At 31.3% G+C, this 23,810-nt stretch overlaps 1 protein-coding gene across 2 annotated transcripts; it reads left to right on the forward strand.

The window, feature by feature from the left end:
* Nucleotides 1–68: 68 nt before the first annotated feature.
* Nucleotides 69–23,810, forward strand: LOC148613326 (uncharacterized). 2 transcript variants are annotated; one of them, XM_088586676.1, is made up of 10 exons: nucleotides 69–173; nucleotides 513–563; nucleotides 2,052–2,122; nucleotides 6,514–6,760; nucleotides 7,551–7,656; nucleotides 12,597–12,799; nucleotides 13,350–13,470; nucleotides 15,165–15,912; nucleotides 16,301–16,474; nucleotides 18,628–23,810. In XM_088586676.1, exons 2-10 carry the CDS (start codon nucleotides 517–519, stop codon nucleotides 18,753–18,755), a joined length of 1,845 nt encoding a protein of 614 aa, XP_088442802.1. In that variant the 5' UTR covers nucleotides 69–173; nucleotides 513–516; the 3' UTR covers nucleotides 18,756–23,810. The 2 variants fall into 2 exon arrangements, with proteins under 2 accessions (XP_088442802.1, XP_088442801.1); XM_088586675.1 differs by having other exon boundaries at nucleotides 69–563.

Here is a 23,810-nt window from a genome sequence, read left to right on the forward strand (position 1 = left end):
CAAATTATTTCAATTTTTCATACATATTTTTGTTTCTTAGTGATGCGCCACCTCACGTAAACAACCGGGTAAACATCATGGCGGACACCTGCCAATGTGATTGAACTGTGTCTGAAGTTCGCTAAATTCTCACACGATTGGGAACTTTTAATCCTATTTGCTGTTATTTCAATGTACAGTAGCATCTCAGAAGTTATGTCTTTTTGAAAAATAGCGCATTAGGTGCCATATTAAGATAATTTCGAACGAAGAAATCCGTTTTCAGCCCCACATTTTTAAGTCGACTTTTCTTGGTATCTGATTGGACACAAAATTAACCTGGTCAGATACATATACACTGTTTTTTAATTAATGTTGATTGAACCCGTTGGAGCATGACGTAATTCCGTTAATTTTTACAACAATAATTAAGTTAGTGGATTAATTCAATAGACAACACAACGGTACAGCTGTGCCAAGTTGTGACAAGTTCATACTGTTTTTACATGGTGCTTTTCCATTTTAATGTTTAGCCTGATGGGGAAATGTTTTTCGTGTCTGAAAAGAAAAACCCAACCAAGAAGGTGAGTGCACATTTGCTGGAGGTACAAAATCATACTTGTCTTGTATTTGAACATTGTACAAAAAAATGTATTTACATGGTGAAAAAATTTGCTTTATACTAAATATAAGAGAAAGAAGTCATCTCACATCATTCTACAAATAGATAGACATGTTTTGATTTTTTTATTTACTTTTTGGCAAATTTTAAAAAAAATGCATGTTCCCTATTACCCTACAATTCCTTTTTTTCAGTTAAAGTGGTGTACCTTAAATGTTTTTTGGGTCATTTTTTCAAGACTGTCAACCTCAAATGTTTTCCCATAGATACAATGTACAATTTAAAAAAAAAGTAAAATAAATATTATCCCTTCCTACATGTACATGTATCTACCCTTTATTTTCAAAAGTATAATAGGAACTATGCATATTACATATTGTTTTCTTATTGTCTTTTACAGTATGACATTCATGTAAAAAAATGTAGATCATGTAGATTTACATGTACATAAACATGCACTTTCTTTTATATGTGACAAGTGCTTTAACTCTGATTGGAACATGCTCTTGTTTGTCTTTCATTCGTCCTAGTTCCATTAGGCTCTCGGAAATTTTACGTTATCATATATACACATGTTTCCATGTTTTTTTTCACATTATCCTAGACTAAACTATAATAGTATCTGCACATGGTGACCAAGTTGTTTTTCTTGGACAAAATGAAAGGTGTTTATGGTTGGAAATTACATCATCAGTGTCATTCTGCATTAAATGGAGCCAAATCATGTTGATTTTTTTGGGGGGAAAAATTGTTAAAAGATTTGTTAAAACAAATTGTTACACTAAATTAAAAGCCACAACTCAGGAATTTTCCTGTATGAATTTAGAGTTGGGATACAGTACATGTAAATCTGTCACAATGCCAAAAGCATGTTAATTTTACAAAATTGTACCTTAGGATTCTCCGAATTCTGCTATTGACTTTAAATTTCAATGTGATATCCAAATATCTAGTAAAGGTTCACCAAATGAGGTGAATATTTCAATTTTTACCTTTTAAAAAATAAAATGTTTATTTTTTCTCCTTTCTAATCTTTTGTTCAAGAAAGGTGTCAATTTAGAGACTCCTGTAACCAGCAGTATGATTAAATAGGATTCTAACCAAATTTCACAGTTTGTTTTACATGTACCATTCTTTTTTCTAAACTGAAAGACTCTTTAAAAAGAGTCTAAAAATCACTGCAGCTTGTCATATTAAGAATCAGATAAATTATGCATTTTCAATTTAACTGAAAATAGCTTGTACAGTATAATGAGACAAGATTTTGTAAACATTAGAAAGTGTCTGAATTAAATGTAGTACAATACAGATTTTCCATAAGATTGAAGAAGCAATGAACCATAAAAGAAACAAAACAAAGTAAAGTTGTGTGTACATTTTAAGTTGTGATCTAGGCATTGTACAATGTACATTGCTGGAACTTACATACTACATATTACATCTATTTCAGGGAGATCACTCTGGCAATTCTTGGTTTGGACAATGCTGGAAAGACAACAGCAACAAAAGCCTTACTTGGAGGTAATATAACCAATAAACACATTATATGATTAACAAACATGTTCTATATATATATAAATACTTGGAGGAAATATGACATATGAACATGTTCTATATAAATGCAGTTTTCTAAGGAATTGGAATGGTTTCTCAATACACTTCTAAAATACATGTACATTTTTTTCCTACTATGTTCATGATGTAAAGCCTGTTTTACAGATTTAAAATTTATTTTTCCTTACAGGGATCAAACTTCATTTTTTCATTTTAAAGGGACCTTCATGCTAATAATTCCCCCAAAAATTTAAGATATATTTGTAGCACTAGCTATTTTTTTTTTTTTTTTTTTTTAGCCCCGTGCAGGTCCGGGTGTTAAAAGAATAGGCCTGCAGCAGCGCTAAGCTTGTCGTTTAAGGCAACTAAATAGTGCTCAGAAACCTAGCCGGGGGCTAGGCGCTCTGCCCACAGAGCAACTGGGATGTGTGCCCCAGGTGGTGGAATGGGGTACCCCTGGCGTGTTATACATGCTGGGGTTGTCAGACTATAATATGGAAAACCTGACCGCAAACCATAGTGGTGCACCGTGTTGGGAAAGATGCCACATTCCTCGCATGTTAAAGAACCCTGCTGTGGTATTTGATAGGAGTAGGAACCTTTGCGCTCCGCCACAGGAGGCTAAATTGCCCGACCTTACCCATCCCCCCTTTTTCCAGTGGCAATCAACATTTGTCGACCCTATTATTCTTGTGACCCATCCTTTTTTTTTCATTTCATGTTCATTTTATCACCCATTTCATGTTCATTGTCTGAATATAGCTGAAATATTGCTGCTCGGACGTTAAACCCCAACAAACAAACAAACAGCTATTTTTCTGTATACTATATAGATGTACAATTATTGCAATGTACATGTTCATATATATAACTTTATATTTCCATATTACACCTATATTGTACAGTACTATGGGTCTCATTTTTGAGTTCTTGTATGAAGAGAAAGATCTACATGTTAGTGTGTAAATCTAGATATCTGTAAAAACATCCCCCAAAATACACTACTGTCAACACAAATTTCTCCACTCTCCACAGTGGAGATATTTTGAGTGGAGTCACAGTGTCTCCACTCTCCACAGCGGAGTCACCATTTCAAAAATTGTCTGTAATTAACTTTTTCTGTCTTTAAACCAAGGTATATTTAATGATTCTAGCAGTTTAATAACATTTCAGTAAAGGACAGAAACACATATTTAAAACTATTGAAATGGAGTAATTTTATCCCGTTTTTTACTTTGATGGAGTCACAGTGGAGGACATGAGTGACTCCTCTGTGAAGAGTGGAGAAATTAAAATTTTGGTTGACAGTAGTGTAGGCAGTTCTCTGTTTCAGTTGATATAATTGATATTAATTACATGTAAGTGATTAGATTGTGTAACTAAGTAATTAACTTGTTTGATTTAATGTACAAAATGTACATGTGTACATTTTTTGTACATTTCACCTGTAAAATTGATATATGAAGTGAAGTTACAGTGAATTTTATTTTGGAATATTGCATGACTGAAATATTTAAACAATATTGTACATGTATATTTGGAGGTCAAATGTTGCTACAACATTAAAGTTATCAATACAAAAGTTTTATGGTCGTCATCATGAACTCATATATTGTTATGGCGTATCCAGCAGCACCATGTTAACCGAATTATTCACTGTGTCATAGTTTTCCTTTCTTTTGTCTACCAATGATATCACATTTTATGTGCAACTTGGCAGGTGTTTTTAGAAAAGGAGAGGATGCTTTCCCTACCGGTGCACCTGGTCCATGCTTCCAGTTTATACTGGAATCTGGGTTGCTCATTTACTTTCGTTTCTTTGTGTTGTTTAGGTTATTTCATGTTTTTTGTTGTGTGCTTCTATTTTCCCTGTCTAGTTGTTGTCCTTGGATTGTATTCTTTTGATTACCATTTGAATCTTGGTTCCTTTTATTTCCCTAAGTCACATGAGTGGTCTTGAAAGGGCCTTTCAAGACCAGTGATGTGACTTACATGTATAATCGAACTCATGCTCCATTTGCAGTTCTATAGATCAATTTCTCCATGCATATACATTTTGTATTTAGTCATGAAAGAACATAACAACTTTAGTTGCAAAACAATACAAAAGTTTCGATTTCATTTAACTTATAAAAGTTTATAAATCCCAACTACTCTTCTGAAATATTTGAACATCTGTAGTAGGCAAAAATAATAAATCAGACTACTCAAGTCAAATATTCCTTGAATGGTGGCTTAATAGTTTTAATTATACCTCCATTTCAAATGAGGGTGTGTATATTGCTTTCCCCTTGACTGTCTATCCATCACTCCTTTTATTTCCAAATTGATTTCTCTGCTACTACATGTATATGTCACACTCACTTGATATTTTGACACAAGATATATACATGTACATGTAGGTGTGCTACATTTTTGGATATGATTTTTGCTTGGGTGGTAACAACTTCCTGATCAATGGTTCAGTTTACGTTTTAACTATGTTATAAAGGTTTGGTATGGGTAACTTGTTTAATTGAAGCCCTCACTGTCATTGATTCTCTCACAAGTTTAATGTAGCGATCAGTAGTGAGTGGAATATAACAACTTTATTATTTGGGTTATGGTACTACCATTGGTAGGGATATCATCAGTACGCCTGGCTAACAGATTTTTTGTTTCACCTATCATAAAGTTTATGTGTGTATATTATTACATTTAAATGTACTGAGGATATGATATCGCTAAAAGATGCTTATGTTATTGGGTAATTGGCATCAAAAGCCAATGAAACACATTTCTAGCTATTTATATACCCACTATTTCTTGACTACTTTTATCTGTTTCTTGAATCACTCTATTTGCTTTCTTGAAAAATAAATTAAAAACAACCGAAACAGTGATCCCTAGCATGGATGCCTTGATACATATGAAATAGAATTAGAGAAACATGTCAAATGTAATCATAAGAATTTGATGTTCCTCTGCATATAAAAGCATTAACCAATGACACATTTTGGACATGAAGCGCTAGCATGCTTCATCGAAAATATGCTATGAACAACCCATTTAATACGTCAATGAAACATCAAAAATGAAACATACAATTTTTCAATGTCTTCACGTTTTGACCTGGTTGTATTACGTAGATCAGATTTAAAGGAGGAAAGCCAATCAGTATTGAACAGTAATTTGTTTGCTTTTATAAATTCATATTTTAATAGATAGCAGTAAATGTTAGTATAGTGAAGTTGAACCTAGAATGTAAATATTTATTTTAAAGAGCTTTGTGTTAGCAAAGTAGATCTTTGTTTTAAAATAAAAACTGGAAATGTTTTTCACAATGAATATTTGGCAGGTTAGATATGAAATTTATTTTGTGAGAAAGTTTAAACAGTCCTTAAAACTATCATTTATTGAGTAAATTGCACTAATCAGTATGTTATGTAATTTTTACATAATGGCAGGAGTAAACTGTATAGTCCATGTAATTATTCTGTGGCAGTTAAAGTGTTCCTTGGCAGGTCCATAAAGTGCAATTTATGCTTTAGGTACAAGTGAAAAAATTGAGGTGGACTAAGCTTTGTACTAAACTGGCACTCTTCAACTGAATATTCAACATGCTTAATTCTATATTTACATGTATATGTAATTCATGGTAGCAACAACCCAGTATGATTAATTCAGTTTCTGAGTCTTGTTTGTGTTCATCATGGTTATCCAATTTTTTGTTCAGTAAAATTTTTATACCCTCCCTTACATTAAGTGGTGGGGTATTATGTGATACCCTCCTAAAAGTTGTGTGTCCATTCCCCCCCTCCAGATAGTTTCCAGATTGTAGTTTAGTAGAAAATATTGAAGGATCTTTTTCAAACTTTGCATACCAGTAGTTTTTGAGTATCTTGAAATACAGATCCAGTTTCAATATAAGTGACTAAAATATTTATGCAAAAGTTAAGGCCAATTTAAGTTTTTTTGTTTTTTTTTTCATAAAAAATTCATTTACAAATGTACAATGTTGCAGGGTGTAATTTAATGTCCCTTTAGATACATTGGGAACAGCTTCAGCCTGTACTTTAGTGTAGCTGTTTTCTTAATATTTTTCCCACAGACTTAGGTCTATATTTATTAAGCTAATTAAGGAACTAATCCAATTTGACTGTGAAATCAATAAAATGCCTTACATGTACATTGACATTACTAAATTTAATATTTCTTGATGATCTGAGCTGATTACGTAAAGTTGTTTTCGTTCAATATTTCAGCCTTATTTTTGTAAGCCCAAAACCATCACTTGATTTCATTAAGTTTTTATTCACTCAAAAGAAAATTTTGCTGTGTTCTTTTATAATTTTTATTTCTATATATATATATTTTAGAATCTCTAGAAGTTGCTCCTACAGTTGGTTTCATTAGTGAGAGTTTGGTTTTAGACCAGTTTGAAATAAAAATATTTGATTTGGGAGGAGGTAAGAAGATAAGGAACATCTGGACCAAGTACTTTACAGAGGTTTATGGCATTGTGTATGTTGTTGATTCATCAGCTTCAGATAGGATAGATGAGGCAAAAGAGACATTACAAGAACTATTACGGAATGAGAAAGTTGCTGGAAAACCGGTCTTGCTGTAAGATATACATAATTTACTGCTGATAATTTAAAAGGATGGGTGTTCTATCATGTTTATGAGGATATTGCTTTTAAAAAAGTCCTGTTTCATCTCCCTTTTTATACCCACCGCACGAAATAATGGCTTGAGAACTGATGAGTGAATTTTTGGAAACTTTACACAGTTGTTTAGTTCCATAAAAAACAGGTTAAGTTCGATATTCTGCAAAATTCAAACTGAAGTTTGAACATCTTGCCACCCCCCTTTTTTTTCAACATTATATGGCAGGGTATCACTTAATGTTCCATTAATGCCATATTTTACTTTAAGTGTTAGAATTTATATTCTTTTGTTTCTCACCTTTCATATTAGTTTTATCTCTTTGAAAGTTAAAAAAAACAATTAAAGTTGATGTGTGGAACAAATAAACATATTGTAAGGTTTCAGTGACAGTGAATCCTGTCTAAACAGAACTGTTTTAGATTTTGTATAGTTTAGACAGGTGTTTGGTTTACACAGGTGAAAATGCATCGAAACGGTCAGACCTGGCATTGATTTCTCGAAAAGTTGTAAGTGTGAAATTGATCGTAAATTATGACATCATAATACTATCTTAGGTTGTGACATCATTACTTACGATCAACTTTACACTTACAACTTTGTGTGAAATCAACATCAGGAGCACATGCATTTTTCTAGTTTAGCCTTGTTTCCAGTTTATTCAGGCTTTTGTTAGACAGGCTTTACTTTAGATCAGTTTAAAGACTATTGTGCCATGCTATAATTTATATTCATTTCGAATTTTCAGTCTTGCAAACAAGCAGGATCAGCCCAATGCTATGGATGAGGTGGATATCTGTGAAAAGATCAATCTGGAAAATTTGGTCAACATCAACAAATGTCCATGTAGAATTGTAAGTGAAGTCACTCTCATTCGTAATTAATTGAGAAATCATGAAAAAGAGGATGTAAGTTTGTCATAACCTGACTGATGCTCAAGTTTTTTCTTGTTTTTAAAAGAAAATCAGTATGGCTTGTCAAATTGTACCAATGTGTTAGAAAAAACTGTGAGTAATGCTCACTAACTTGATACCCCCATTCCCCCATTTGGTAACATTCACCTTGTCAATAAAGAGTTTAATGGTATGACACTCAAATTTGAATTTTGTTTAGAGGTCATCAAAAGTATCATTTTTGTCACTTTGAACAAAATCTGTAAATAATTGAACATTTGAAGGCACTTGTAATGTCAAGAGTACACACAGACAACTTATGCTCTATTGAGGGGTTGAAAATGGGAAAACATCAATTTCCTTCAGAGTTTACACAAGTTTTGTTATAGAAAAAGAGGGGCATGTAATATAATTACATAATCCTAAAATAGATGTTGTACATAAAAGTATGTGTTCGTATTGGGATATTGGTCTTTTAACTCTTTTAAAAAAAGATTTTGAAAAACAGGAAGTGTAATATTTATGCTGAATGATATGTCTAGAATATTCAGTGTTTGAGTACTTATATATTTTGAAACTTTCTTCTAAAGATCATTTAATATAAAATTTTGAAATGGTGAAGGTCTTGAGATTGGTATTCAGATTCATGGATGTATAATCAAAAGTGTTCTTAAAGAAAACTAAACTGAAATTAGATTGAGTGAAACACGAATCAGTGGTAAGAATATAGATACATAAATTTTTTAAATATTATATTTTAGAATTCAGATGAGAATGTAAATATGTCTTACAAATCTCCACTTTATATTGTGAGTATTCTGATCATCAGCTACATATACATGTATTTCGTAAGATGCCTTTAGATGTAATTTCGTCCCAGCACTGCAAAACTAAAAAAATTTCTGTAGCCTAAAAATTCTTTAACTGTTTATGAAGTCATAAAATCCCTAGACATTGTATGGTGGAACCATGGAACTTAATACAACAGCCAATGTTTCAGCCCACATCACACAGAACATATTTAGTTGACAAAGCCACTTTCACTTGTATTTTGTATTCTGGGCTCCTTACCTAATTTTTTTTATTTGTTTATTGCTAGTTTATTTCAATTGAATCTTTTTTCATTCGATTGTTGTGGTATAAGCAGAGTACCTTAATTTGTAATTCTTCAGTGTGTGAAAGTTTTTTTTTTACTTGCCGAATCTGCAAGTAATTTTCAATTTCAACTTGCCAAAATAAAGTTTCACTAGTGTAAAGATATTGTGTATTCCATATTGTGTAAGAGGAACTATATTGTCTAAGTCCATGACAATACTAGTCAGAAAATTATCACTTGCAACCTTGGCAAGTGCTCAATAATTAGCACAACCACCTTGGCAAGTGCTCGATAATTAGTGCAACCACCTTGGCAAGTACTCAATAATTAGCACAACCACCTTGGCGAACAGTCAATAATTAGCACAAGCTAAATGCAATTTTTACTTGCCTTTGCCAAGTTAGCTAGTGGAGATTTCACACACTGCTACTTTAGATTTATACTTAAATTCCCATCATTGTTTTATTTGCAGTTTTGCTGTACCCTATGCTGCTGGCACTCTGCCTTGTTGAAAATTTCATTTAAAAAAAATCAGTACTTTTTAGAATTGACTCTGTCATAATGTTTTTTTTTCCAGAGAAAAAAATCAAGCTTGAAGTACATTTGTACAAGATTTATAATTGTTGACTCTAACTGGTAGAAGTCAGAGGTACTTTATTTCATGTTGAAAAAAATACCCAAACAAATCATTGTATTAAACTAGTAGAATAAGTATGGTAATCATATAGGATCTAACAAAAATCCATTCTACTTTCTGTTCTGATGACCTTTTCCTCTCAATTCATGATTGTCAAAGCATTATTGAAAATGAGAGCCTCAAGGATTCAGAGATTCAGAGAAGTTAATCTGACCAGAGAGTAGAATTGATTATTTATAGATCCTAAATTCACTGAATAAATGGAACAATTATTAGGTCTTTTTTTTAAATAGATTGGTCAAAAGTACACAACCAACATTTAAAGCCTCCATTTTCAGAAGATAAAGGCCTTATAAATATAAGCTCACTTACTTGTGAGTTGTATTCATCATGAGTAAACTTCTCATTTATTTGTAAACATTTATGAAGTGTAAAATGTAGAGTACCACAAGTTTTTAGAATCATAGGTCAAAATGACATTTGCAGTGACATCTAGAAACAAATATTTTTGCAGCTTTACTAGATTAAATGCAATAAGTATATGTCTGCTTTAATATTTCAATCAGTAAAATTTGATAGATACATAGAACTGTATGTAGTGGTTTTGTGAACTTACTGACAATATCTTCATGACAACCATGTTTATATTTTGCTGGCACTGTTTCCCTTATTTTTAGAACAGACAGATGACTTGATTCCTTTTTTTTCTCTTATATTTACTGAAGGATAGGAACTATTTTGGAAGTACTTTAATTCGTAAATACTAATTTTCTTGGATTAGGGAAGACAGATGGTTTTTGAATCTTTTAGTACTGTGAAAGTACGTTAATTCGTCAATAGCAATTTTTGTGTATTAGGAAAAAAAACTCAAGATCATGGATTCTTGAATTCATGGTTTTGAGGTTTTCAGTATTCAAATTAATGGAAATCTTCTTTTTGTTTGGAACCAAAATTTGTGGTTTGCCATACCCACAAAAACCACAAAAATTTGTACCCCATGAACAATAGAACTTTCAGAGTATACACATCAAATGGTATTTCTTTTTCATTTGGAACCAAATTTTGTGGTTTGGCCTACCCATGTAAGCCACGAAAATTGGTATTAAACGAATAATAGTACTTTCACAGTAATAGTTTAGATAATGAGAACATCTTATTAACCAAGTAGACTTCCAGAAGGCACTTCTCATATGCAGTGAAACCTGTCTCAACCAAACCCCATTTACAGCTTAAAAAAATTAATATTGGTTTGGTTTAGACTGGTGTTCAGTTTACCAAGGTCCAAAATGCATTTAAATATATATAAATGTCTGTTTTAGATCGGTATTTGGATGATACAGGATTTAGTTTCGATAGGTTTTTGGATGATTCAGGGTTCAGTTTAGACAGGTTTTTGGGATTATTCAGAGTTTCGTTTAGATAAGTTTTGGGATTATTCAAGGTTTAGTTTAGAAAGGTTTTTGGATTATTCAGGGTTTAGTTGAGATAGATTTTGGGATCATTCAGGGTTTAGTTTAGATAGGTTTTAGGGTTATTCAGGGTTAAGTGTAGACAGGTTTTTGGATTATTCAGGGTTCAGTTTAGACAGTTTTTGGGATTATTCAGGGTTTCATTTAGATAGGTTTTGGGATTATTCAGGGTTTAGTTTAGATAGGTTTTGGGATTATTCAGGGTTTAGTTTAGATAGGTTTTGGGAGTATTCAGTGTTTAGTTTAGATAGATTTTGGGATTATTTAGGGTTTAGTTTAGACAGGTTTTTGGATTACTCAGGGTTTAGTTGAGATAGATTTTGGGATCATTCAGGGTTTAGTTTAGATAGGTTTTAGGGTTATTCAGGGTTTAGTTTAGACAGGTTTTTGGATTATTCAGGGTTCAGTTTAGACAGTTTTTGGGATTATTCAGGGTTTCATTTAGATAGGTTTTGGGATTATTCAGGGTTTAGTTTAGATAGGTTTTTGGATTATTCAGGGTTTAGTTTAGATAGGTTTTGGGAGTATTCAGTGTTTAGTTTGGATATATTTTGGGATTATTTAGGGTTTAGTTTAGACAGGTTTTGGATTACTCAGGGTTTTGTTTAGACAGGGTTTTTTTTATCATTCAGGGTTTAGTTTAGACAGGTTTTTGGATTATTCAGGGTTTAGTGTAGACAGGTTTTTTGGATTATTCAGGGTTTTGTTTAGATTTGTTTTGGGATTATTCAGGGTTTAGTTTAGACAGGTTTTTGCATTACTCAGGGTTTTGTTTAGACAGTTTTTTTTATCATTCAGGGTTTAATTTAGACAGGTTTTTTGGATTATTCAGGGTTTTGTTGAGACAGGTTTTTGGATTATTCAGGGTTTAGTGTAGACAGGTTTTTTGGATTATTCAGGGTTTTGTTTAGATTTGTTTTTGGATTATTCAGGGTTTGATTTTGACAGGTTTTGCTGTATTTTCAGTATTCGAATCGTTAGCACCAACTTCGCAATGTTCATGTATCAATGATTATTTTTACTTAGAATAAAAAAAAGACAAAACTGTAATCAAAATCTGCTTGATATTGACTGAAACATTGTGAAGTGCATTGTGCCAAGAACAAATTAATGAGAGAAAACTAAATATTTTTTTATTCTTTAAATTTTTGTTTACAGTTGAGTTTTTATCATTTTTATTGGTATATAAGCCAATTAATACAATGCAACCAAGGGCATTTATGTACAAGGTGTACATTTATCAAGGCAGGGTTTTCTTTAAATTCTTTTTTTATTGAAATGTGGGGAAAAAATTAGTGAATAAGAAAATTAATATGATTCTAGCTCAAAATCAACACATTCTCTTATGTGATTTTAGGTTACTAGTGCTTAGAATATAATTACTAGTATATAACAATGCTGCAGCACAGAAGGGGACATAGAAATACTGATGTCCATCACATTTTGTGAATGCAACTCCTCAGATACTGCTAAATATGTATAAGGATTTTCTTTGAATTTTGTAGGATTGTTACTCACCACATGTTGTTGATCATATTGCGCCACCATTTTGATTTGCCGAATTTAGCAGGAGTTAAGAAACTTAGTTGAATTTGTACTTTCAACTTTTTTTTGTGGTGGCAGGGGACATAAGACTAAGAGATGTTTGTATTCTTGACAATTGTTTATGAAGGATCAATATACATGTATCTTATTTTAGGAAACCTGCTCAGCTATTAAAGGGACAGGGAAGAAGATTGACAAAAATATAAAATTGGGTTTAAAATGGATCTGTGCAACTCTGGATCATAACTGGGGAGTGTACCAACCTCGAGTTGAGATGGATATGGAGGAGGCGGCAGTCAGGAAACAAAAGGAGTTAGAAGAGAAAAGAGAAAGGGTTAGGAAAATACGAGAGGAAAGGTATAATACAAAAATAAAACTAGAATAATGTGATGGAGGTGTTAAAATTGAAGGATGGTAGTTGTATAACTACCATTGGGTTTATATACTAGAAAAAATATAAAAGGGAATATATTGGACTGGGTTTAGATTAAATCTAAATCATTTGTTTTTCACTACTATATGGACATCAGTGTCAAATTGACACATTTTTCAGTAACATAAATGGTAGAATATGATGCATTACAAACATTCTTCATATTAAATGCTATATTAGTTTTTCAAAATCCAGTACAGATGCACTGAGTCTGACCTGTATCCTTATTCATTCTTCGGACATTTTTTTTTCGATTTAAATAGGAAGTCTGATTTTCAAATCTGGATTTTACCATCATGTTAACTTTTGACTGTAAAGTAACTTCTTATTTCCTCAGTTTTTTCCAATTTTTTTTATTGGCTTAGAATAATTATGGTTGTTTCTAGTATTAACTATAATTTTTTTAAATAATTTTTTGAAACTGGAGAATTAACTTTGCATTGATGCTATTTTATCTTTGAATTTATTTGATAGAGAAAAGAAAGAAGAAGAAGAGAGGAAGAGATTAGGGATAGAAAAACTACCAAGTGATGATGAAGATGTTCTGGATGGTGATCCATTCAAAAGGGTTGATATCAATAAACTCAATGAAAAGGTATGCAGCTTTGAAATTATAATGATTTTATGTTCTTTTGCATTCAAAGCCTTCAAATTAAAAATAATATGGAAGCATCTAATGTAATGATTCATTCCTACTTATACTGGTATTCTCAGCTTTATGTACATGTAGCTTTAGACATAGTTGCTAGTTTTGTTTTATTCCTTATACTGAAATCATACACATATATTATATGTTATATTTTATATATTTACATATATTATAAAAACGTTAACTGAATTTATTATTGCACTTAAATGCTGATGAATTTGTTTTTCATTCACAAATCATTGTGTGATGACTTTTATTGAGTTTTTACTAACAAGGGTGATTTTCTTCAACAAAATTGAAATTTGGTTCTATGAAAAGGGACATAATTCACTTATTTTTTGTTTGTTTGTTCAATTGTGTTGCAGATTATCTCCCTTGAGCGTTAGTATCATAGTTGCTGTGAGAGTGAGTCACCACATTTGTTTGCTGTTAAACATATCTGACTTCTTAAAATTGTTTTTTTTTTGTATGTTTGGAGTTTTCTATAGCTCTTTAACTTTTAAAAGAAAATGTAATAGAAAAATATTGTGCTATTATAGATCAGAGTTATATCTCATAGCAAACTTGTTATCCCTACATTTGCATGTGTGAGCTTATGCAATTTAAAAAAAGTTGAATTGTTTTGTTTAAACTCTTGATCAGATTTATTATTCAAGGAATACCTTAAAACACTTTTGAATATATTTTCATTCTTTAATTTATTTGACTACAGTTTGCTCAAGGTAGAAACTGGAAATGTCTCAAGCAGATTTTGGGCAGGCTTCATTTTCTGAAAAAAAAATCCTAGTGGATAATGTTTTGTTCTTCATATTTAAACAAGGTCACTGGGTTGGAGGGGTTCAAATTTTCTTCCAAGAGAGGAAAGTATTGAACTTTTCTTAATTCTAAATTAATGGTCTGCTTGGAAAAAAAACTTTTAAGTCTTTAATAAAGAGTAATTAAAAAGTATTGAAAGTCCAGGACCAAGGTAAATGAAATTTTGGAGGTCCTAGTTCATAAAATAAAAGGTACAGAACCTTTGACTCACACTAATTGAGTTGAAAGGTAAATTCATGGAGATTTAAGAATGTTTGAAAAAAAATATTGAAAAAAATCTAAAGCATTCAGTTTTTTTCTTGAATAAATTCTAACTGCACTATCCTTAATTTGAAGCACTTTTTTTCTGATTTAACAGAGGTAATCCCTCGATGCATGGTGTGTTTTCTTGATGGTAAACTCCACTGCTAGTCCAACTACTACAAAAAATGTATAATTGAGTGTTATTGAACATGTGTTAAATGCAAGGAGTTCAGGTTTTTATATTTTTGAGGATGCCTAGTTATGAGTTTGGTAATATGAGGGGGTAGTAGCCAGAAATGCTGCACATACACTAACATTTGAATTTGTATGGCACAGTTAGGATATCTTAAATTGAATTGACTTGAATTTCTGTTTTCTTAATTTTAGGTGGGAGAAAACTAGTGTACCAGCACTTTTTTAGCTCTTGTTAAAATGCTCCTGGAACAAGCATTCTTCAAAATTAATGGTTTTTTTCCTGAAAGCATAAATTTGACCTACTAGAACATGATTTATTTAAGATACTTTTACTAACCCATGTATTTTATTAGATGGCTTTGTAATTGAGAATTTACTTGTTTCAGGAGAAAAGAATGAAAGAAGAAAAGAGAAAGAAAAAAGAGATAGAATTATCAATGCTTGGACAAAATACTAATGAAACAAAAGGAAGGGAAGAGGAAGAGGAATCTGACGAGGGTGAAATTAGGTCAAGCCGATCGTTAAAATACTTAGGACTTCATTCTAAATTGAATGATAGTGATTTTGGAATGTATAATGGAAATGCAAATACTATGAATAATAAAATTTATGATTCTGGTCACGATAGTGATGAAGAAATATCAACGAGAAAAACTCGCCGTGCTACGCCTAGATTACCTCCCCTTCAGAAACCTCTTGGTACCAAGTTTTCATCTGATGATCAACCCTCTACAATAAAAAAGAAGAAGAAGAAAAAGAAACTAAAAGCTCTCCAAGAAAATAAAGAAATGGAGGAACATGAAGACTCATATGCATATTCTAAACATTCTGTTCAATCTGTTTCAACGATTGAAGTTAAGAGTAGGGATTCTGATTCCTACCCTGAAATATTGGATCAAAGCTATTTGTACAATGCTAACTTGAAACCAAATAAACATATTGTTGTTGGGAAAACTCTTCAAATTGATGACACAGAAGAGGAGCTGACACCAAGACTAAAAGGCAAGAAGAAGAAAAAGGGAAAGTCAAAAGGAACTCACCAATCATTCGATGAGTTTCCATCTACTCCCAGGAACGGAGAAACTGAAGAAAATAGTTCTCATTTAGATAGTCCAACCAATGAGTATAGTGAAGGTATGTATAGAGGAAACATATTTCTGAGGTAGATTAGCTCTTGAATTGATTGTTGCCTTCTCACAAGAAAGGCATAAATGAAACATACTGGTATTTGTGCACTGGATTAGCTCTTGAAATACTTGTGGCTATCTCACAGTTAGTAGTGAGAAAGGCACAATCACTTCACTGACCTTTTTCCTTACTTTAAGTCTTGCACTGATATTTGTAGGTCATGCAAACTTTAAATTTGAATGCCCAAGAAATGATAATTTTCTGTTGAAAATTGTGATGCTTTTATGAAAACCCTAAATTCATAACTACATCAACAAATAAAATTTCTTTTAACAATAAAAACAGGGTAAAAAAACAAAAGAAAAAACCTTAAGGGCCTCTATTTTTATTTCAGAAAATCAAACACAGGTGAGAAAATTAAAGAAGAAGGCCTACTTAAAGAAGAATAATAGAACAGCTCCCTCTGATGAGGATATAGAGACGGCTGAAACACTCAGGGAATCTAGTATAAGGGACATGAAATGGACACTGGCTTCTCCGAAGAAGGAGAACCATGTTCTGTCAAGTGGTAGGTACAACTATTTTCTGTTACAATACAAGCAAGCAACCGTATGATTTTTTGTGAGGGTGGGTCTAGGGTCAAATTGGAAGTTAAAGTGGTGATATTTTGGCTGTCTAAAATTAGATAGTACTACCAGTGTGTAGTGAATTCAAAAACCCTGAAGAAAACACTGGAACTAGAACTTATTCAGATCTGAACATGAAATAATTTTGTGCTGCTTATCTTGAAAGAAATCTTTGGAAGTTAACAACAGCCACAATAATCATCTGCATGGTACAATATTTTTTTATTCTAAAGGATGTGTTTCCTAATATTTGTCTACTATTGTAAAGTATACGGTCTGTTGGACTGAACTAATTTCATCACATCTTATGTTATTATTTCAAACATTTTGGAAATTTGCTAGAATTTTATCTAGTTAAAATTTTCCTTGGCCAAACCCAGTTTTTACCAGTCATCTGGTGATGTATTTCAAATCTTGGGAGTTGGTTTTTGGTAATGAATGCTGGACACTGTTGTTACAGCAGTTCCAATAAAATTTATCTCATACCCGAAGAAGGCTCAAATTTTTTCAACCCACCATCAAAAGAAGTGATTTTGAATTTCATAATTGATTGTGTTATTGATACAGTGTTTATAGTCAATGAACTCAATCTGTATTTATCTCCCTTGGGGTAAAGCTATGTCTAGAATAATATTCACTTTTTGTTCTTGACAGTTGATATACGTATTAGATATGACTCTCAGCTGATGGGTTGGTATTGCAGTATGATTGGTTTTGCTAATGTTACAGATTTTTCTTGCACTGTTTTTTTTTCACATTATGAAAACACAGAGTTGTTTAAGATTCTGTTTCACTATTAAAGTAATTGTAATGTATGAAATATCACTCTTCAAATTAACAAATGGCTAACAAACAGCATGGTCATGATTTTATTCAGCTGATAAAAAATCAATATGTTTGAATACACTGTAAAAACAAGAAGGGTAATAGTAAAATTCTGAATAAAAAACAAAATTCAGTTGGGAAAATCATGTCTGTATTTTAAACTGTTAAATTATTGTTAATTTTTTTTTCATTTCTATGAGATCACTTGTCCTTTGAAAGAAATGGAGTTCTTTTCATAAATAAAAATGATTTTACATTTTACATTTACATGTATCTAGGTCACATTACAAGCTTCTAATCTGAGTTGGAATTTTACTTTCTGCTTTTGCATTTCATTTTTTAATCTAGGTCTTGGAATGGTTTATTCTTAGATGTTAACAGCACATTTTCTTGTACTTTATGCATTTTTTATAGATTTTTTAATTTTCAGGATAAATTTCACTGATTTCTATCAACATTATGATTATGATAAAAAAACATGTAAACAAGTACCAGTAACTGACTCGATTGTCTTAGGGTAGCATGCTTGTCTTGATGTGGGAGGTGTAGGGTTTAACTCAGGGTCATCACACCAATGACTTTAAAATTGATAGAACCATAGTCTCTGCTTCTTTGAAAAGCACCATGTATCTAGGGAATATAGTGACATCTGGTTGGCTCTGGGTCAAAATAAAGTGTCCAGTGAGCCTATTTGTTGGTTGTTGTTTCTGTGATCTAGGACAAGAAAGATCTGGCTGAGCATATTTGGATTAGTACTAAGTAGGGTCTTTTCAATTGGTCAGACATTCTCATCCCACATTGCATGATATATCTTCCATAGGATTTTAAACTACAGTCAATCGATCAAATGTACACCTGATAATTGAATTGTATCATATGCAAACAAAGTTTGGGCTGGGGTGGTATATAGGAATCACCCTGTCTGTCATTTTTCTTGCAAGGACAACTCCTCCTTAACCGATTGAGGGATTTTGATGAAATTTTATAGGTAGGTTGGATATCATATGTAAATGTACATAACTGTCAGAGGATAATCAAAATTAAAGATTTTACAAACCTCCTAAGCACAACCTCCTAAACCACTCAAGAGATTTTGATGTATTTTTATAGGAAGGTTGGATATCATATGTAGAATAGCATGAATGATTATACATGTGTGGTCACTGTTGGAGGACTCCAAAGGGAGATAAAGAAGTGTTTTACATTTGAGTCAATTGGTAGCTTGCTCACATTATTTCTAGTTTATATTGGACCTCAATCTTTCTTTCAGATGATAACGACCATTTAGTCAACAGAAATTGGGGATTTGCTGAAGATTTAGGTGACACTATAGATAACTCGAGTACAAGAAAGATTGGTGTACGACCTAACTTTGATGACGACGATGTTGTTCTATAACAGAAACTACTCAATAGTTAAATTGGTTTGACAGTCATTTGGTTGATAAATTCTCCAATTGGTGTGTAGTCTTGCATGGTGAACAACAGCTTCTTCAAATATATGTGTACAATTTTTGGAAATATTGCAATCATCACAAAGTCTGTCAGTTCAATGGACAAAACCAACATAATGCGATCCGACTGGAAGAAACTTGTTTACTGTAGTCCGAAAGTCCAATATTGTTTGGAAGCTTTGTAAGAACTATGAATCTTGTTGAAATCTAGCACCATGTAGGGACAAATATTTTCTGTCAGGTATAGAGTGCTTAATTGATGGACCAAATGTCCACCATTTTTTGAGATAATTTTGTGAAGACTGATATTGCATTATGAAAATTCATTATCTGCTCAAGAGGGAATGATAGATCTTTGGTAAACATACATCTGATATTGTAGAGACTTGCTGTTTTATTTAAACTTATGTTTACATTTCTAGTTTGAGAGATGAATAGTTTTATTGTGTTACCAATTATCATAATTTAGTTTTAATTTATTTATTTTATTGCGAATGTTTTAACAAAAAGGACAAATTTGCAGTATCCCACCAAGTGCAAAGAATTTAAGAAAATATGATATTATAGAGATTTAAATTTTCATGTGTTTTTTTTTTTCATTCTGTTTAATTTAATCAATCTTGTGGTATTTATTTGTATGTAAGATTCACCATTAAAACATGTTTTCAAAAGTATCATCCATTATTTTGTCGTAAAATGTTAGTCTCAGTAGTATCGGGCAGTTGGTGAAACATGGTATGTAACCACCATTTTGAAAGAGTAATTTGACTATTTGCATTGTAATAATCAAGAGATAAAAACAAGATTTTTTAATTCATTTTGGTAAATTGAGTTATAATTGCATCAAAATGCACTGAAAATGAAGATCTAAAGGGTAGATAACTCTGTCAAAAACCTAATATTCTGTGAAAAATTCTGATCAAATCCAGTGATGTAGAGGTCAAATAGTAGTGTTTTCAAATAGAGAAATCATGTTTCTGATTTTTCCCATTTTGCCAGATTCTTACTAAGATTAACACTTAAGGAACTTGTTTTCTTTTTCATTTGTTACTCTGAGTTTTTGAATTAAAAAATTATCATGCTTTTTTTGTATGAAACATAAAAATTGTATAATGTAGAACTAATCCGTCCTGAACATTACTGGTTGGTGCTAAACTAAGTTGTGAACAATTAGTATATAAGTAAACATGTTTTTGGTAGTTTTCTGTTATAACAAATGTTTGTTGTTTCAAACGAGTTCAATATCCATATGTCACTGACTTTTTATCATTTGTCATTAATGTTTTAAAAATAATGTAAAACAGTTTTTTTTCATTTATTGGCTATTTAGCAACCATTTTTATTTTTAATACAAATGATTTTTTTTAATGGCTACTATTATAATACAATAGTCAGTTCATTGTCCACGAGACTTGCTCTGTTTTTCCCAAGGTATGCCAGGATTATGCTGCTAATCAAATCAAATTTTTTTTAAGTCTGTTTGTAGCTTAAAAGGACTTAAATTTTTGTTAGATATCAAATTAGTTTGTTTACACATGTATTCAATGGCATAATTTATTGAAATAAGCTCATACATGATTTTTTATACTCCATATTTATTAATTATGCTTTTTATTAAGTTTCCTTCAATTGGTCTTACTGACTGATAATTTTCAGGTAGTTGGAGTGAGAAGAGAAATTATTACTAGAATCTTAGAATGTGGGTAACTTTTTCTGCAAAAACAATGTTGGAATAATTTGCATAACATCAACAAACTAATTATCACTGGCCATCTTAACTTAGATTATTTTTCTTGCTTTTATTGTGCCGGCTCAAGAGATAAAATAAATTGGGTGAAAATGATCAATGATATATCCACAGATACTTAATGTGTTAAAAATAATCTTGTGATAATAATCCAAGATCTACTTGCATGAAATATTTACCATACAAGATTTAACCTCAATCAATCAATTAATCCAAGATTGTTGATGAGTGTACAATGGTGTTAAATTTGCTTGAGCCTTGCATGATCTTTATGAAGTTTTTTTGTACTTAAGTTCTACAATTTATTGTGATAAGTTTTATCGATATCAGTGCTACTTATTTACTTGTATCATTTATGTATTTATTATAACCCCCTTCCTTTATGAAGGAGAGGGAGGTATACTGTTTTTCTTTTGTTTTTTTTTAAGATGTTAAGGAGGTAGACCTAGAGTAAGGGACACAACTCTTAAAAATCATTGGAATGTTTGTATTCAGCATTTTACATCAATCTCATAACTTAGGTTGAATTCATTGTTTTAAATGAAAACTTCAGTGGCTTTTGCGAAATTGAATATGATGCAAACATATCACTGATTTCAAGAGTTATGTCCCTTACCCTAACTCAAGGGTCTGGAAATGACCATTTTCCAATATCGGACATGAAAAATTGTCAACCCTTGTAAATTACGGTCTGTATGGTTTTTATTAGTGTATAAACATCTTGTCTACCTGTCTCCTAATTGTTTATTGGAAATTGATTGAAAGGTGTTTGTCAGTGTTAGCCGATGTGCAGCCACTTGTGATTTACCTGTAACTGATTGGTTGATTGCATAATTGAATTAATGGTACAAGTGCAGCCCCATTGCGTATACAAATTAATTGAAGTGACTCAGAGAATTTTCATACATTTATTAGTTGATAAATTAACATTTTCCCGCCGATCTTTCAGCGGTAACGAAAGCACATGAAACTGAAACTACGGATCAGTGGTAGTTTGTAGTTATTAATTCATCGACTGAATCGTTTTAACACAGAAGTTAACAGACTCAGTATACAAATTTTCTCTTATTCTCATTTTTCTTTTATAAATAATCAACATTTTTTTCATCACTCCGAAGTTTTTGGCTGTATGCCTATGTGATGAAAAAGTCCGAGAGATGTGATGTTTTGTTTTCATGTTAGTACATCCACGTGTATTTGAACCTGAACTTGTTCACTCGCTCTGATATTTTGTGAAGGACAGATTATGTGATGAAATAACACAATGTCCAATATTTATATTAAAATAAATACATAAAAAGGTTTTTTTTAAGTTTATTTTCGATCTGAGCATGTAAAAAACTGACACAAATGTCTGCTGAAGTTTGATAAAATGCATGGCATGGGCTGTCAAAATTTATGGACCCTTGCCCTAGGTCTACCTCCTTAAATATCTCATATTTTTGAATACTTTTATATTATTGTATTTTTTTCACAACTTAGAATAAATTAATATTAGTTGTAATAAGGAATAACAAAACCCAGATATTTTTAGAGCTTTATGAAAAAATTACTTGATTGAAACACTTCTGATGCACTGATTGCCCAAACTTTTCTAAATGATAACATTTTCAAAAAAGTTGTAATGTAAAAATCTTGTTGCTCATTTAATCAGTTTGTAATTTTTGTAATTGAGGTATTTAATAGAAAAACATTTTGTGGCACATTTTACATCTGTCATTTTTAAAAAGTTATTTAGTTTGTGAGTGAATCTAGCTGATTGTAGAAGATGATAAATTCACAAAAAATACTATTCAATGTGTAATACAGAGTTAAATGTGCCACATATGATAATCATTTGGTGCTCAATTTATATGATAATCATATGTTATTTTAGGATTATTGTATGATTTTCATATTTTAATTTTGGTTTGAAAACATAGTATTATCATTAGATAGTCATGTAAACTGAAACATATGATTATCATATCATGCTCAATTCATGTGATTACCATATGTTGCAAACCATATGATTCTCATGTGTGGGCACATTTGCCTGTGTACAACTATATTACAGTGTCTTCCATGTTCTCTCTAAAGTTGTGATGCAACAGCAGCACTTCAAATATTTCAAATACAGTTTGTATTTTTTTATTTTTAAACTTATTTAAGTATTTTATGTATCCCTGGTATAAAGATTTTTTTCTTTCTTATGCTGTTTAAGCTTTCAGTTATTAACTTTTGCTTTAATCTTCTCATAACAAATTCTACATGCATGAAGATAATTTTAATATTTTTTACAATTTTTTTCTGCAGTATCAAATCGGTAACTTCTGTTTTTCTTAACTTCCATTTTATTTAGTGGTTATGTTTATTTATTGTTGTATTTCTCTTTGGTTGTTGGCCATATAAAATAATAAAGAACATACTGGTACATGTACATAAACATGGTACAGGTAGACCTAGGCCAAGGGAGATAACTCTTGAAATCAGCCATATGTTTGTATCAAACTAATTTCACCAAAGTCTATCAAGCAATTAATTGAAACAGAATGAAATCAATCCAAGTTACTTTGATACTTACATTAGATTAATGAATTGTGATTTACCCAAGCATACCAATGATTTGTAAGAGTTATACCCCTTTACCTAGGTTTGCCTCCTTAATTGAGAATGCTTTTTATTTTCTTTTTATACCATTAAGGTTTAAAGTACCATTGGATTTTATTTTCATTTTAAACTTTGCTTGGTAACTTGGAAAATTTTAACATTCGGCATAATGAGCCGCCGTGTATGAGGTAATCTGAGACATTTTCTACAAGTAATTCTCCTTTGGTTCAGTTTGGTAGTTCTTTTCTGTCTATAATTCTTTAAAAATGTTTCAAAAGCTGTGCAAATGAGTCTTTTCTAATTGGATAGTCATGGGAATGTTATGCATCTGACAAAAATAAAACAAATACTTTACTTTAAATGTACATATAATAAGGATATTTCATATTATAAGTAATGAAACTCTTTCAGACATTAATACAAATTTTATACCTCTTTGTTTTATACTTTTTTTAGAGTATGATTAAGTAATTTATTTTTTTCTCCAATTTTTTCGTGACTTTTTATTAAGCTAGAGATACTTTTTTTGTTCATTATATCTATTAAGTCTTATTTTCTTTCATTATTGTGTATGTAAACTTCATTATTTTACATGAAATCTGTTATTATTTTATGATGAGTTGTTCATGTTACTTTACTACACAATTATAAACATATGAATGAA

This window comes from Perna viridis, chromosome 6 (genome assembly GCF_037379345.1).
Source record: "Perna viridis isolate PV_CMFRI_1.1 ecotype Kerala chromosome 6, ASM3737934v1, whole genome shotgun sequence".
In the NCBI taxonomy this organism is placed as follows: domain Eukaryota; kingdom Metazoa; phylum Mollusca; class Bivalvia; order Mytilida; family Mytilidae; genus Perna; species Perna viridis.